This window comes from Hesperophylax consimilis, chromosome 3, assembly GCF_061612785.1.
Source record: "Hesperophylax consimilis isolate HC1 chromosome 3, BYU_Hcon_1.0, whole genome shotgun sequence".
Taxonomy (NCBI): domain Eukaryota; kingdom Metazoa; phylum Arthropoda; class Insecta; order Trichoptera; family Limnephilidae; genus Hesperophylax; species Hesperophylax consimilis.
Genome location: NC_142838.1, coordinates 32507678 through 32520735, shown reverse-complemented (window position 1 = coordinate 32520735; position 13058 = coordinate 32507678). Strand labels below are relative to the sequence as shown.

The 13058-nt window shown below is 31.4% G+C and overlaps 1 protein-coding gene across 1 annotated transcript in view; it reads left to right on the top strand.

The window, feature by feature from the left end:
• The window catches only part of LOC149425296 (protein rolling stone-like), a 51238-nt gene extending 38409 nt beyond the window's left edge, over window positions 1-12829 (top strand). The window contains exons 3-5 of the mRNA XM_089651067.1: window positions 3865-3984; window positions 8700-8901; window positions 9541-12829. Of these exons, the coding sequence (XP_089507193.1) occupies window positions 3865-3984; window positions 8700-8901; window positions 9541-9778 (560 nt within the window). The 3' untranslated portion in view covers window positions 9779-12829. The remainder of the gene's footprint in view (window positions 1-3864; window positions 3985-8699; window positions 8902-9540) is intronic.
• Window positions 12830-13058: the final 229 nt, after the last annotated feature.

Sequence of the window (13058 nt, the reverse complement as noted above, 5' to 3'; positions counted from 1 at the left end):
TAACTGTTGCTCCAGCCTCATTTTCAAAAAAGTAAGGTCCAATGACTCCGCTGGACCATAAACCGCACCAAACAGTCACACGTTGAGGATAGAGAGGCTTTTCAACTATAACTCTTGGGTTTTCCGAGCCCCAGATGCGACAATTTTGCTTGTTGACGAAGCCACCGATGTGGAAATGGGCCTCATCACTCGAGATGATTTGCATTTGATTCACTCAAGCGAATTTAAATCATTTCAATGCGTTGTTGAAGCATGTATCGTTCCATTTTTATTAATGGCGTAGTTTCTACTTGTCAAATGTAAAAAAAATGACAGCTTCAAAAGTAACATCTACCGAAATAGCGGGCTATTCAAAATAACACCTCTTATTGGAAAACCCTGTACATTAAATTTATTTTAGATGTTTTACAGACTTCAGTGTTTAATATTCTCATAGTCTTGTGTACCTGCTAGTTAATTAAGTATTCAAGGCGTTTTTAGCCAGATGGGAGTAGGTACTGTTCTGTAAAGACTTTTCGTGTAAGCCAATGATTATCATTTTAATTTTAGGTTTAGTAAATTCTCATTGATTAAGGCCGCAATTTTTTTAATATGCTAATTCGAGATATAAAACGAAATTAGTCAGATCGTATGAATATTTTTTTTTAAGCGATGTTACTTTTTTATCTAACATAAAAAATATTTTGATTTCACTTGTATGTTCTTTTCTGAAGGCGAATAACAATTTTTAAACATGCTGTATGCAAGCAATTCATCTGCACACCTGTGTAAGTACTGTGCGGTACCTACTAAGTATTACTCAACTCTAGGTACGATACATATTACTCTATTACCTAGATTATCCGAAGAAAACGGTTTATACCTATTTTTATCGCTTCCAACTTATTTTAAATTTTCAAATTAACCATGCAGGTGTACATACACTTAAGCCTCTTTCAGCCGAGAATAAGAAGCTTTTTTGTCTTTTCTAGACAATGAACTATAAAGACTCCCAGTTATTGGATATAAATTAATACCTGGGGCCTTTTTACTCCTTATCTAAAGAAGGCCTTTAAAATTGTAACAATGCTATTAACTCAGCAATCACTCTACGGAAAATACATGACCTTGTAACACAGAATTCTCAAAGCCACAAAGCCGTCGCGTCTTCCGAACAAATTTGCAAAAACGCATTATTAACCCTTGTTAAATTATCACATGTAGCAATCACTTTGTGGGTGTACATATTTATGAGTATGATAAAATAACTTTTTTTATTTTTTTTTTTATTAAAATCAAATTTAATAATATAATTATTAAGTTCTGCGAGTATTTTTGGTTTTTGTTATTGTTACAGCTGTTTCGGCTTTCAAGGCCATTTTCAGATAGTTTGAAAAGTTCCTTGAAAGCCGAAACAGCTGTAAAAATAACAAAAAATACTTGTAGAACTTAATAATTATATTATTAAATTTGATTTTAATTAAATTTAAAAAAAATTAAATGAGTTCTACAAATTAAACACAAAAACAATAAATAAATAAAATAACTTAGTTTAAATCATTGATTTATATATAAATAGAGTATATATTCCTTTAAATATCAGTGTGAAATATTGTTAGGGGAGTGGGGCGGCTGTCGATGTCGCCCGAATACTTCCAAACGCGAACGAGTCGGAGGTGACCGGCGGCCTAGCGCGGTTACGATTCGACCTGAACCCTCATCAGGGTTTTATAAAACATAAAATGTTTTCTTTTTTATTTATATCAGAGTTGTTAGGATCATCGACTTCAGATCCGGTGGTCACAGGTTCAAATCCCACACATTTCACAGATTTATTGACCTTGCCATGAACATAATAGCTTTATAAATTTGATTTATATTGATAATTCTAGATTAATTCGGGGATCACACGAGGACAGTACAATACTGCTTTGTCCTAGTTCCTAGAATTTTTATAAACACGTGCATCAATCTTGGCGAATACACCACTACATGACCCAAGGGGTTAGTATATATACGAGTATGTGTCAACTTATTTTTAAATATTCAAAAAACACAATAGTTATTTTATTCTAATGTAGACAGTAACCTTCCTCTTGTTTTGATTCTTTAATTTTGATTGTCTTATTTGATTTGTATTCAAATCAAATCCACGCCGCCCTCCACAAACGGACACTCTCCTTTATATATATATAGATAAACCCTTGTTATATAAAATATTGACGCTTGCCTACTCGTACAATAAAAACATTTCGTACTTTAATAATGAAATGTAGAAAAATAGGTACCTACTTATTTAGATTCGTAATCTTTTAAAACTATTCTACTAAATAACAGATTTAGGTGCATCATCCTTACTTTCCTCTCCCATTTGACCTTTCTTACGTTAATACTTATTATCTCACCCACATGTTCCGTAACCTTTCCATTCCATTCTAATCTTTAATTTATTCACTCCATTCAAACTGTTTTCAATTTTGAGCAATTGACTGTTAAGCTTTCACTGAGGTTGATTGATTGATCCGCCGGTATCGCTGACCTGAATGACATACCTACGATTTATTATTGGTGAGGTCAAATAATAATAACGTGACTCGTGCGAATCATACTTTATGGTTACTAGTAAATGTCATTGAACTCATCTTAGCTAAATTTGTATGCCCATTACCCCTGGAGTCTGACTTTACGGGTCTGCGTTTTGAATAGTGTTATGGATTCGTGTGTGATGCGAATAAAATAAAATAAAAATATATCCATTAGTTAAAGTTGACGTCAGATCTCTTGGTCAAATTTCTTCCTTTGAACCTTCAAGGCAAATTATCGGCATTGACCTCCACGCTCGGTGGTCGAGGGGTAAGGTTCTCTACTAGCAAGCTAGAGGTCACAGGTTCAAATCTCGTCGTAAATTTTATTTGATTATTTTGTGTTATTTCACAATTACTCAAAAAAATAATCTATTTGCGACACATTCCAGAGTGGAAGATACTCTCAGTATCGCCCTGGTATCCATCAGTATCACCATTCAGCATTGAAACGTTGCTTCAAATGGCTTAAGCCGTGTTTGGTGACCAGTTCTGAATAGCTAGGTATCGTCATCTTTTTCCCCATCTCCTCTCCCGCCCCACTACTATGAGCCCCAAAACATACCCCAATTGGGGATTCCATAGTCTCACTGGCTCCATACGATTGGAAGCAGATGGGAGCGGCTTCAAATTAATAAATAAAGAAATACATTGCTTAATTATGTAATTAAGTATTTTAATGCAGTTTTCATACTAGTTAAATAGCTTTTTTTTAATTATTTAACTAGTGATTGGTGATGTTACCAGAAATTGGTTAAAATAGATAGATGTAATATTAGTTTCCCAATAACAATAACAATATATAGATGATTTGTATGGCGCCGTTTTGTGAAAAATCACCCCAAGGGCGGTACGGAACATAGATACCAATAATTTTTGGATTTCAATCCAAAATATCCAATTGCAAATTAGCTATTTTATTTATTTGTCTTTTAAATCACAAAATATAGGCCTTTGAAGAATTCAATTTTACTTGATTTCAGAGGCAACTTTGTTAATATTTTATGAGTTAATAGTGATTATAAAAACAACAATCTTGCCTTACTGTGGTAATATAAGAAAATATGAAACAAAAAATTAAAAAAATTTAAGAGGTATTTTATTGAGTTGCAATTTTAATGTAATATATACTGCATACCTAATTGCAGTGCCTCCTCTTCCGATGTTAGTAATTTTGGAATTTGTTTAAACGAAAATTGCGGAAAAATGTCTAAATGTTACTCTTTCAGGAAGAAAAATACCCAGTACGCGGTAGTTAGAAAATATCGGAAAATGCTAAATGTTCACTTATTCCATTCCCCAGATCTGACTGCAGCCGAAAAACAGATGCCCCTCTCCTATAAGATTTACTGGGTCCTCTACAATATGGCTCTGCCTGTTGCGTTATTCATCACCATCCTCTACTGGACCATCTTGTACAAGCGTAAGTCATACACAACACTGTACAGGGTGTATCGGCACTAACCAGACAAACTTTAACCAGCTATTCCTTAGCACATTTGGAGTAAAAAATGTTATGGGCACTTTGCTGTCCGGTAGCATTTTTTTTTGAATTAAAAACAAAAAAAATTAAAATTTCCACACTACATCACTGTCATTGGCATTGCGTTTCGTGTTAAACAGCTGTTATAAGCAAGTGTGTCAAAAAGCGTCTTCGCTCTTTCGCACACACTAAATAATAATAGTTAAAAATGAGACGAATGGTGCCGTGCTATTTCGTTGTGACTGTAAACGTGCGCCAATATAGGTACACACGTGCATTATTCAACGGAATTCGAATAAAATATTTGCCAGATGGGTTTTCAAACTTTATCAAAGGATAAAACAGTGGCGACATGTGGTGAAAATATGAATAATAAATTTTTTATTAAAAAAAAACGTTACCGGACAGCAAAGTGCACATAAGATTTTTTACTCCAAATATGCTAAGGAATAGCTGGTTAAAGTTTGTCGGGTACGTGCCGATACACCCTGTATAATATATAATAACCATATTACTAGTTTTTTTTTTTTTTTTTAACTTTATTTATTTTCATTTCTTTACACATATTATACATATTAATAGATAATATAAAATAACATAATATATAATACCAAATAGTTTACAAAAGAAATGAAAACCCACTAAGGCACTGACTGCCTGAGTGTGGGTAATATAAAACGATTACTATATTTCAAGTACCTAAAGTATAATATACATTAGTAGAAAAAGTTTTTTTTTTGTTTATAGTTATTATAAAAAGTAAAGAGAAAAACATTATGTACAATAATTTATAAAGTTTCAGCAAGTGAGTTGTAGAAAGGATAAATAAATTTATAGTAAAAGCGTTTCAATATCTGCGTCAATCAGCCATAATTTTACCTCTTTAATATATTCTATCTTTTTGTTTATCATTTGAGTTTGTAGTGGTAGAAGGTTAAATGTACGAGGACCAATGAAACTGCTATGCGTCTGCATTAATTTAGTATTGGTTTGGGGGGTGTAAAATATATTATTTGTTCTTTTGCTCATTCTGTTTTCATTTATTTTGAAATTGTTTTTGTTAAGGTATTCGTTCTCTTGTAGTTGAAACGTACTAGTTTTACTGTTTGCTTTGTACTACAGTAGTTGCGTCAACATGCTTTAAAATGTAATTTTCCCTCTAGCCAGTTAACCAACTATAACCTATTCATTACTTAACTATGTGACCAGTGGCGTTAATACCGCCAGGGCGACCTAGGCCAATCAGGATTCGCTGACAGGATGTAAAATGCACATTAAAAAATAATGCAATGATGAACATACTCGAAAAAAATGTGTGGACAATATGCAATAAGATCAGCTAATCGCTCTTCCACGAAAGTCGTCTTAAAAGTGAGATATACATTATAAATATATATCTCACTTTTAAGACGACTTTCATGGAATATATTATTTTTTTATCGTAGTGAACTAGTGTAACTATTGAATAACATTTTTTTAATGACGTGCTGACGTAACTACCGTTAGGTTGTTTGGTATCTATTGACCGACACATAACATGATAATGAAGAAAATGAAACTCTGGGATAATAATATCTATTCTTATATGTAAGTGGGTAAATTTTTTTTATTTCAAGGTTTCTAATAAATTGTCGGTTGGGGTTTCCATCTTAATTGCTGTGCAGGTATACTTATTTCCAATGTTTAGGCGTATAATTACGTTTTCAGGTAAATTCACTTTTTTGATAAATAAATTCCCGTGGTATTTCTTCAAAATTATTAAATTCACTACACTTATAGGCATTGTATTCGAGGAAGCAAGTAAGAAAAGTCATGATAAGAAACAACTATTATATAATTTTCAGATTAATAAGAACACAATGGAATTTATGTGTGAAAGCTATGCCTCGGGTCCGCGAGTTTTTCGCAGTGCCACTGAATTATCTGCACACGTTGATTGCAGATCTTTCAGTATTTATCTAATGGTTTCTTGGAATAAAATAACACCCTGTTACTGAGGAAAAACTATTGCAATATAATGAAAACACGCATTATGCACAAACAGGAAAATAATGTTTATTTAATTTTTATTTTTCTGTTGACTTTATACTTATTATTATTCCAATATTAATTGAACAAACCAATTAAAAAAACCATTTACAAACCAAGACATGCAACAGAAAATTATGCAACAATAACATATTTTATCTTTGGTTAAAGAGAGTGAAGCAACAGTATAAACGTGAAGACGGAGTTAGGTTGGGTAAAAAAAAGAAAAACACCAGGTTTGGAAACAATAAATGCACATGAACTAAACGAACAATATAAGATGCTAATTTTTCTTTAACATTTGATGGGGATACCCATCAAATGTAATACGTATATTATTGAAGAAACAGATAAAACTGACAAATGTAATTGAAACGTGAAACAGAACTAGAAAGAAACAGAACTACTAACATGAAAGTCCATTTGGACCTAATTATACGTCATATTTGTCGTCTTTATCCACTCAACCATTTGGACCTAATTATTATACGTCATATTTGTCGTCTTTATCCACTCGACCATTTGGACCTAGATTTCTACCTAATTATTATACGTCATATTTGTCGTCTTTATCCACTCGACGATTTCTACCTAATTATTATACGTCATATTTGTCGTCTTTATCCACTCGACCATTTGGACCTAATTATTATACGTCATATTTGTCGTCTTTATCCACTCGACCATTTGGACCTAATTATTATACGTCATATTTGATGTCATAATCCATTCGACCATTTGGACCTAATTATTATACGTCATATTTGTCGAGTGGATAAAATACGTTATCCCGGTAAGACAGATTATATTTTTATTTTTCGTTTAAATTTGTTAGTATTATCTTTTTTTTTCTTTAATAATAATATGAACTACTTATTTAATTATAAATGAGATAAGCTTGCTTTTCCGTCATTATTGAGAAATTTAATAATTTCGAGGACTTCCAAGAGTACCTACTTATCTAGTATCATATAATACTATTATTTTACTGTCTGGTAGGTAGGAATGTACAATAATAACCTCTCTACGAATCAATTTAATCAAGAGTTTTACATTCGAAATTAGGTGGCTAATTGTTAGAATTCTTTGATTCCTACGTTAAAAATTCAGAAACCATGTTTTTTCGTTAGGTTTCGTTATTTTTTAATGAATCAAAAATGTGTGGCTACCACCGCAAACCATTCGTACGTAATCGCTTTTCTTGATCCTCAACAGCCTCCCTTAACACCAGTGAAATTAGATTAAATTTTATATCTTTACATGTAATCTCAGTATCTCTTCCCGGTTCCTTTTAATCATCGCCCCCTTCAGTCTCACATCATACTTCTATTGGGGATTTCATTGCCTCACAGTAGGGATCGGATAAAAAAAACTAAGATCGTAATCTTGTTTATGTTACTATGGCAGAGCTTCATTTTTGATATTTTGATTTGTGATTTGATTAATTAATTAATTCAAATAACTTTATTCATTCAATTTATTAGATTAATATAATTTATTAAATTAATTTATTTGTTAAATTCACTAGCATAATTTAATTTATTCATTAGATTAATTTAATTTATTCATTAAATTAATTAAATTTATTCAATATTATTTTATTCAATTAATTTATTCCACTAATTAGATTCGTATGATTCATTATTTGATTAATTTGATTCATGTGATTAATTCATTAAATGCATTTTGACTGATTCAATTGATTCGTGTGATGCATGATTTGATCGATTCATTCATTCAAATAAATTTATTCATTCAATTCATTAGATTAATTTAACTCATTTGTTTTTTACTACATTAATTTAATTCATTCAATTCATTTGATTCAATTGATTTGTGTGAGGCATTTTATGATTAATTTGATACGTTAGATAAATTTAATTCATTTGATTCAATTGATTCGTGTGATTCATGATTTGGTTATTAATTGATTCAAATAAGTTTATTCATTTAATCAATTAGACTAATTTAATTCATTTGATTTGTGCGATTTTTTTATTCATCTAATTCAATTGATTCGTGAGATGCATTATTTGATTCGTAAGATTAATTCTTTCTAGTTGACCTAAAATATTTATACCGGATGCCATTAATAAAATCTTAAAAATAGCCAAAATTAGTAATTCCTATTTCGCGTCGCTACCGTAACAATCGGTTTAATTATTTCTTTCTTTTTTTTAATTAAAAGAACGTGATAAAAGTGAAGTTACAGTTTTTTTAAATTTTCCATAAAATACTAATGTGTTTCCTAAATATCGAGTTCTCTCATTTTTTCTACGATAGGGCTAAAAAATTAAGTTAAAATGTGTTTAGCGTTTTTGACAACATTTTTCACGTTTGATATTTAAATATTATTATTTAGAAAAATTAATGTTCATTTTGAATGCGTACATCAGAAAGATAATTATCTAGTTTCTAAAACAGTATTTATTTTACAGAAAATTAAAAAATAAGATTATATAGCGCATTTGAAATACACAGAAAACATTGCAAACTGAACAAAAGTGATGACAGTAGGTAGGTACTAAAAGGTTAAATCTTCGACTTTAAAATAAATATTGCCGCCAATTTCGAAAAGTGTTAAGATTAATGTTGATATAACAATTTGATCATTGTAATGGTTCCAGCTAACGAAGAGTCAGCGCCCGGCAGCAAGAGTCCCTTCTTCCTGAACTTCGTGGTGCACGCGGCCAACAGCATCCTGTGCCTGGTGGAGCTGGCGGTGGGCGGCCCGCCCTCGCGTTTCCTGCACGTCTTCCAACCAGTCCTCTACTCCACTGTCTACATTGCCTTCAACGTCATCTACTGGGCGGCTGGCGGTCTTGGGCCGTAAGTTCATAAATATTATGTTGAAATTATTCGTGCTCACCCAAAACAAGAAACACTTGAAAGAAGCCGTTATTAGCCTTATTCTTGGAATAAATATATTTTTGGGCTCTGTGACAGAAAACAACATTAAAAAAAACTAACCTAACCTCTTACCTAATTATGCTCTGTTTTGCTACTGTTCTATTTTTTCCGGTTACCATATTTATATTGACATATAGTGTAAAAATGTGCGACGGTATAATTTTATCGCGACTTTCGCACAGTATAAATGCATTTTCCTGATAAATTTTTTATTTCAGTATGTATTTAATATGCAATAAAATATAAAAAATCCTATATAATTAAGGAAAATTCAAATCTTCAGTTAGCCAATTTATACATAAAAATCATACAGCAGTATCTTCTTCCACAAGTTGGCCTTTGAACCCCTATAATAATAAGCTTTTAACTTCAATATTTTACAATTAAATCCTTTGTAAATATTTTTTCATTACTTTTTTTCAACTGGAACTTAACCGCTACCAGAAAGCAGCCTGTGAAAATAAAAATCTTCCATATCTTCCATAATTGCTATTTCGTAGAATTCCCAAAAGTGTTCTTTTTTACCGAATTCTTAATACTAGATATTTTTTATTTCAGTTTGGACAATCACTACATCTACCCCGTGTTGGACTGGGACAAAAACCCCAACTTAGGGGTAGGCATCGTGTTCGGTGGCGCAGTTCTGTTGGTGGTAATCCACGCAGTCATCTGCGCGCTCTCGGAGCTCCGCACCATGGTGGCACACAAGCTGAGGAAGAGAAAAGAAAACAACATCGGCATATCCACCCTGCCCACCCTCAGCACTGGAAACTTTAATAAAGGCTTTGTGCCATGAATTCATTAACTAATTTAAAAAAAATGCTGTGAATTTAAGAAAGATAGTTTAGTGACTTTGTGAAAAACACAAAACAACATAAATTGTCAATTTTTTTAATGCGTAATTATTTTTAATCTTTTGACTATTGATTTGAATTTTGTTAAATACTTCTTGGCGATTATAATGTCTATTAATTTCGTGTAACAAACATTTTTTTGTAGTGTTATTCTGCCATAACAATATTTTAGTATACCTAATGACGAGTAAAATAAGTATTTGACAACAATCTATCAAATGAGTTTGTTTTGTTCTGGTACAAATTTACAAACATACCTAAATACGTGCAGGCACGCAAAAGAGGACATGTTAAATTAATTATATTTTTTTACAATGTCGAGATTGTTATCTTCAGTAGCGACATATATTTCTACGATTTTTTCTGAACCATTATTTGAAATACTAAGGATGGATTTTTTCAAAGAATTTGAAAAATTTATCAAATTTCAACGTTCCGTAAATGTTCTATTCAAGTTCTGTTACTATTTCATTATAAGCCAGTTACTTGACAGAACTGAAATAATAAAAGAACTTGAAAAGAATTTTCACAAAATTAAAATTAACTTTGAAATTTGAATAATTTCTCAAATTCTCTGAAACAACCTGTCTGAAAGTTAAACGTGGAACACCAAAAAACTTTGTTATTTAATTAAACGAAGACAGAAATTTCCTATATTCCAGGCGATGCCTCATATTATATTATAGCGGATTGGTTCATAAACAATATCTAACTATTAACGCACCTGATTTTTTTAATGACTGTATTTATGAACGCATAAATTTATTTTTATTTACTATGTTGAAAATGTTTGAACAATATTAAAGACTTGTGATAAGAATTATTTGAATTCAAATCGATATTTTTCTAGAAGCATGGCTTAAATATATAAATAATAGTTTACGGACCAGTTTTCCGTATCGGAAACGTGATCATTAAAATAACAGTGATATTAAATTAGTTTAAAGGCAGCTTGTCTTGTATTTTCGTATTAAATATAGTTATTTTTACTATTTATTTAAGTGCCTACTTACTTACTACTATAAATTAGTTATAACCGACCTTGTACTTTGTCAAAATTGGGTACGATGTACGATCAACGAATGTACTTAATTTAAAATAATTAGTGAATATTAAAATATCATGATGCTTCTTTGTAAAATACAAAGAACGTTCATTGTACCTAACGGACGTGTTTATTATATTTGTGTCTGAAAATATTTGACAATCCGATTTCAAAAAAATGTGTCATAGTGTAGGTACTTTTGTTTTATACCAAGGATTCTCAACCGGTCGACCAAGGAGCATAATTTGGTCGATAACAATAAATAACTTTTTAATTAAATAACTAATTCAGGAACAACTTTTTCTTTTAACTTATTTTTAAGGTTATGTCCATCAATGTATGATAAAATAATACTAATAAATCTAAATGGAACATGAATCAGTATAAGACACAGAAAAATAAAACGATAACAGTAACAACCAATAACCGAACCCAGAATCTCTTGTCTTACCGGGACAGGAAATTAAGATTAAAATTAAGACTCCTGTTCCGGCAAGATCCTGGGTTCGATTCCTAGTTGTGACCGTTAACTTTTTATTTTTCTTGTTATGTTTCGTTTAGATTTATTAGTATTATCTTGTTCTTCAATGATAAATATACATCTGATAATGAAGCGGTTTTAGTCAAAGTTTGAAGAATTAAAAATAGCAACTATAAAAATAATTAAGTCGCCCGCCATGAGACTGAAAATATAAACGTGGTCGTTGCTGTAAACTGGCAATAGAATGTAAACTTAAAAATGGCTGGAAACCCTTGTTTTATAGGAACATCAATCTGGTTGTTGTTGTAAACTTGCAATAGAATGTAAATTTAAAAATGGCTGGAAACCCTTGTTTTATAGGAACATCAATCTGGTTGTTGTTGTAAACTGGCAATAGAATGTAAATTTAAAAATGGCTGGAAATCCTTGTTTTATAGGAACATCAACGTGGTCTTTACTGTAAACTGGCAATAGAATGTTAACTTAAAAATGGCTGGACACTCTTGTTTTATAGAAACATCAGCGTGGTCATTGCTGTAAACTGGCAATAGAATGTTAACTTAAAAATGGCTGGACACTCTTGTTTTATAGAAACATCAGCGTGGTCATTGCTGTAAACTGGCAATAGAATGTTAACTTAAAAATGGCTGGACACTCTTGTTTTATAGAAACATCAGCGTGGTCATTGCTGTAAACTGGCAATAGAATGTTAACTTAAAAATGGCTGGACACTCTTGTTTTATAGAAACATCAGCGTGGTCATTGCTGTAAACTGGCAATAGAATGTTAACTTAAAAATGGCTGGACACCCTTGTTTTATAGAAACATCAGCGTAGTCGTTGCTGTAAACTGGCTATAGAATGTTAACTTGAAAATAGCTGGAAACCCTTGTTTAATAGGAATATCACGCTGATGCGTGGTCGTTGCTGTAAACTGGAAATAGAATGTAATGTTAAAGATGGCTGGAAATTCTTGTTTTATAGGAAAATCAATGTGGTCTTTGCTGTAAACTAGCAATAGAATTTAAATGTAAAACATTATGTATAGTATAAATTAACTCTACGTTAACCTAAGCCAAACTTTCCCAACTTAACCGGGTTTAACACGATTTCTTACATAAACATTGAAATGCCTTACCTGAAAGGTTGCACTACAATGACCCAGAAAAATACTGAGAAACTGTCTCACTGGTATGTTAACCCTAAAGAGGTTCAATTTCAACAATAGTGAACAATCATCGAACAAGAAGCAAAAAACGTAATAATGTAAAAACGTGTATATTCCAATCATTCTATAATTCCTGACTGATTTACCCTAACATGGGTTACATTCTAATGTTACTTGCTGTACATTTACGGAAACTGTAATAATTGTTGGTAGTACTTAAATATATCTGTATTTTTCGTCCATTACTTTTTTAAACTATTACTTTTAAGTTGTGAAATTTTTTTAAATAAAGAATATTTCCTTTATATATTAATGTTTTTCGTATTTTTGAGAGCGATTTTTCCAAATTATATTTCCGTTATAAGTTTGGCTTGTAATCTAATTTCAGATTTCTTCTCAAATTATAACAACTTTTCGTCAAACGAAAACTAGAGAAAACAGAGCTACTGGACGGGGAACTTACCAAACTCCTAGAATGGTACAATTTTATGTTACCTATATAAATGTACAAATAACTACCTAACCCTGT